The 5,000-nt window shown below is 44.7% G+C and overlaps 1 protein-coding gene across 3 annotated transcripts in view; it reads right to left on the bottom strand.

Annotated features, from left to right (window-relative positions):
- Positions 1 to 5,000, bottom strand: part of bnc2 (basonuclin zinc finger protein 2) — a 186,574-nt gene that overhangs the window by 14,676 nt on the left and 166,898 nt on the right. For all 3 annotated transcript variants that reach the window (XM_060873255.1, XM_060873256.1, XM_060873257.1), the window contains one exon: positions 385 to 2,594. In XM_060873255.1, coding sequence (XP_060729238.1) covers positions 385 to 2,594 — 2,210 coding nt within the window. The remainder of the gene's footprint in view (positions 1 to 384; positions 2,595 to 5,000) is intronic.

Genomic DNA, 5,000 nt, shown 5'->3' on the forward strand with positions numbered 1-5,000 from the left:
CCCGACCTCTCTGTGTATTAAATTAAACAAGCGTGAACTGACACCACGGTAATTCTGCATGTTAGTAAGACAGGCAAGGCATAGCACATGGAGTAGCAGTTACCACGTCATTAGCGGGATAATAATTATTCTCCCACCCCCTGCGAGTCAGAGATGAAGATCTTCATGAGGAGCAATTAACTTTTATCTAATGAGAAAATAGGGCATGATGGGACTAACTTACCTGTAAGCTATGTGAGGTAAGTGTGAGCGCCTACAGATTTAATTACGTAAATAATAAGCAAGTCATTAGCAGCAGGAATAGGACAGCATCTAACAGATTAGTTTGAGCCTTGTGAATAGTTAAATATGCAGTCTGAGGTACGAGTAAATGAAACATCTCACCTGTCTCGGCTTCGTCGGGAAGGGAAAGCAGCATTGCATCCGGCCACCGTGCAGACGTGCATCTCTTTTAGGTGTACGTTTTTGTAGTGCAGTTTGACACTGTAGGAGCTCTTGAAGCTCTTCTTGCAGACGTAGCAGATTTTAGGGTCAGGGCTGGAGCAGAGATCGCCCTCTGGGGACTGGGAGTGAAATTTGGGCGAACTTGATTCGTAACCCATGGAGGAGATGAAGCTCTCGTGCAAGGCAGCCATACTTGCAGCGGCTGCAGCTGCAGCAGCCATTCCACCGTTGTACAGATTGTATTGCCCCATGCAAAACATGTCATAGGTTGGATCATTGAGTTCTTCTTTGATTTTGATGACTGGTTGATGTGGGGACAGCGAAGAGCATCTCTTTTCATCTGTCTCTTTGTGGATGTGTCTATCTTCCAGGCCATCATCCTTTTCTTTGTCCATGTTTCTCCTGGAGGTGTGGCGCTGCTCTTCAGCATCCATTGGCTCATCACGGTAGAACATCTTGGACTCAGAAGTCTCTGACTCATTCTCGAAGTCACGCTCATGGTCCTGTTCCTCGGAAGTGAAACTGTCCATGCAACGCAGCTCACTGGTGCCTTCTGTCATCTCATCCTGGGAGGGTGACTGATGCCCGCTGCTGCTGTTGTTATTATTGTTGCAGTTTCCATTGATATTATTGTGGAGGTGAGCTGCAGGATGACGATGATGACAACTGTCATCATCGTTGTCTTCATCTTTATCGTCATAATCCTCCGGTACCTCTCTGTCTTTCTCGATCTTGACAGGCATGCTGGACTTGCGAGGTTTTTTCTTGGGCATAGGATCAATGGTGATGGGATCCGGAGCACCTAAAGTGGTGGAAAGGTGGTGAGACAAAGTTCCTGTCTCAGACATGTGGCTATTGTTGGAACTAGCAGCTAAGATCTGCTGATGTTGGTCCATGATGGAGGTGCTGTTGGTAGTAGTGGGTAAAATCGGACTAGTGGGAAGGGACACTGGAGGGCTCACAATGTCAGCAGGAGAAAGCAAACTGCGGTAGAAAGGTGGTATGGGTTGTACTGGTTGCACAGACTTCAGGGATGGGAAGACCAGAGGACTCTGAAGGGGGGACTGCATCATCGGATCGAGAGGTGGAGTTGCAAAGCCTAGAGGAGGCCGTCCGGGACTTGTTAGAGTAAATCCACTCTTGGTACTAGAGATGACCGGGGTAGCTGATCCAGAAGTGGAGCGAATGAGGTCCTTATCTCGGTTGTTTCTCAGCATAGGCATGTGAAGGCGAGGGTTGGGATTTGCACTGTGGCGATTGCGGCTACGCAAGGAGCTGAAGACCATGTTGCATCCCTCAATCGTGCAACGATGCTTGATCTTCAGATGAACAGCATTATAGTGGATCTTCAGAGTGCCTTTGTCATAGAAGGTCTTGCCACAGGCATTGCAGCAGACGCGACCCTTGCGCGACGGAGTACCCATGCGACGCATGCGGTGCATCTTGGAAGAGAAGGAAGAGTGAAGGTTCTTTGACTGCTCATTTTTCACAAAGTGGTGGTCATTTATGGCATTGTTCTGGGGCTGCTGCTGTTGTTGGATCTGCTGTTGCTGCTGCTGTGTTTGCTGTTGTTGGACTTGCTGTGCGGATGGGGTTGTTGTTATAGGTGATGATCCATTAGGTTCCGTCTTGGGCTCAATGGAATTCGGAATGGTCCCTATGGCACCTCGGTTTGGACTCTGGCTGTTTCGGAAAGGTGACAAAGACACTTCTGACTCACTGCTATCTACTGGTTCACTCTGATTGGAAAGGTTTGGCTCTCTGAGCCTCAGAGCCGCTTGATCTAAGTTTAGCCCGTTAGGCGGCAGCCCCAACATGGGAGCCGAGACAGGATTGATATACTGGAAGGGCAGCAGAAAAGCCAAACTGTTGGGGATGTTCTCAAAATGATGGATACTAGAAGGGCTGCTGTTCTCCAAGTGTGTAAGGAGGCCAGGACTGCGAGTACGGTTGTTGCTTTCAATAAAAGTCCGGATACCAGAGTCAGCCTTTGAAGAGGGCACCGTGACCGCTTGGCCTTCCTTCTCCTGAATCGCCATGAGCTCCACAATGGATTTGGTCTCTCCGAAGCGCAGAAACTGCTGCAGGGTAATGATCTCCTCTTCACGGGACATGATGGTCCAGCGGTCCAGCACCTTGCCTGCAGCATCCTAGAGGCCATATCAAAGAAAGAGAGAGGGAAAAAAGACAAACACACACAAAAAAATTATTGATTCTGCATAATAACAGCAGTCTGAGGAGGAGGAAAAGGGTTGAATATTTGTTAGTGAGAAAAAATTCCCCTGGAGCAACTGCAAAGACCGATAATGGGGGGTTTACTCTGAATCTCCGCAGTAGATCATCTCCTGCACTAAAAACAAACCGGACAAATGTAGACATTAACCGTTTAAAATGTAAACACTTTTATGGAAGCCATGCTAAAATTTGCTAAACTTATTTTTAAGAAATAATTTTTTTGTATGGGGTCCATTCTACCATTCAGACCGTTATAAATCCCAAACTAAACCATTTCTTTGTGTAAACTTCAGAGCCACTGTCCAAGCAGCTCAGCGCTACGCAGCGAACACGACTGCAGTGTTACAAGCACATTGAGGTGAAACAGACGCAGCTCCTTCAATGCTCTAAATGAATTTAACGAGACATCGACATATTAACTGTTAGAGCAATTTATAAAATATTTTATTTTTGACATCCAGTGAAAAGACTTTCATCATTTTTTATTCCACTTCATTTGGTGCATTATTTTTGCACAAAATATTTCTGCTTATTTTATTTTCTTTTATTTCAATTTTTTATTCACTATTTTGGGCACACACACACACACACACACACACAGAGGCAGGTGACATTAAAAAAAACCCTCAATGACACCACTGCTGGAATATTTTCACTTCATTTTCACTTATTTCCTGTTTTATAATTTAAAACATGTCTCCGGTTTTGGAAAGGTGGACCAGAACTGGTGAAAAAAAATGAAATAAAAAACATCATGTCTCAGACTAAGTGATGTTGAACATAAAAATAAGGAATCTCATGTTTATTTAAGCATGTCTTTGAAGAAGCCTTGGAGGTGACAGCGATCTTGCATTACATTCATTAGCGAGTTTTGAGGATGAGTATTTACCCAGCTTTATGTTAATGGAGTTTAAAGGACGCCTGTCTTGCGTCAGATTAAATATTAATGAAGGGAATACTTTGGTGTCAACTGAAAAAAAAAATACAGTGATAGCGTTTTGCCTTTTGCGTGGGGGAGGAGGAGGAGGAGGAGGAAGGGTGGAGGGGCAACGAGGCGAGCAGCGATGTACTGTACTGTAAAGACCAAAAAAAAAAAAAAATTGTGGACGGATCCCAAACAGGCCTTGGATTTTCTTTCACGGCGCTAGAAGCGTGGGAAAGAAGTTTCCATGTTGAGAAAGCGTTATTGCTCCTGGAGGAGGAATAAGCACCACTTCCAGAGCTTTCTCTCTCTATGTCTCTGTCCTTCTCTCTCTCTCTCTCTCTCTCTCTCTCTCTCTCCCTTTTTTCTCTCTGTCCTTGGCCGACGTTTTAGGAGGTGGTGTTATTAACCACTGAAAAATAAAACAGTTCGAGTTTTGCACACTTGGCCACTGTCAGACACTGAGACATGGCAGGGGACTCTGGGAAAAGAATCTTGGCAGCGTCGGATCTCTAGATTTGCGGTCAGAAGTGGAACTGCGATGAGATGCGCAAAAAATAATAATAATACAACGGTTCATGTATATACGTGTTTATTTATTTAATTATTTAATTTTTCACCCTGTTTGGTGCCCTGAATGCCACAATATCGCGTTTAAAATCCTCGCTGGTTCTCCAGAGAACGCAAAACAGCAAACTTGCATTTTTTTATTCACTAAAGCTTTGAGTTTATATATAACTTTATTTATTTATTTGTCTGAATTTGTTAGCATTCACTAATAGAATCACGTCATATATTTTTAAGAAGGAGAAAAAAAAAACTCCAGAGCAATGAAATAAAACCTGGTTTTCTGGGACTCAGACTTCTGGCCCCACTGGAAGTGTTTTAAACTCCTGGTGCATTGAAATGGCTATAAAAGCTACGATGCAATAAGTGTGCTACTGTGATCCCGCTGTGCTGCTACGAGTGGGCGTGCGAGAGGCACAAAGACAAGGAGAGAGAGAGAGAGAGAGAGAGAGAGAGAGAGAGAGAGAGATTCTCATAAATGATCCAGTTTACTCAGCTAAGGGCCTCTGAGTCTCCCAAAGTCCCAGAGAAAGGTGACATCAAGGGAGCGACGCTCGCTCTGACGACAATTAGACACGACGCGAGAGCGGTCTAGCCGTCCCCGCTAGGATCTATAAATGATAAATGGCAACCGAGGAGTTTAAGAGCCATAAAAAAAAAAAACAACCGAAAAAAATGGGGTCTTTAAGGTGAGCTGGGAATAAATGTTTAAAGAGAGATGGAGAAGTCAGAAGAAAAAAGAGAGGAGAGGGAATAGAGAGAAAAAAAGGAAGAGGGATTCTTGGGAGACGGCACGTCGACGCTCGCAGTCACAGGGGTGTTTGTGTGTTAA

The sequence above is a fragment of the Tachysurus vachellii genome, chromosome 6 (assembly GCF_030014155.1).
Source record: "Tachysurus vachellii isolate PV-2020 chromosome 6, HZAU_Pvac_v1, whole genome shotgun sequence".
Lineage (NCBI taxonomy): Eukaryota > Metazoa > Chordata > Actinopteri > Siluriformes > Bagridae > Tachysurus > Tachysurus vachellii.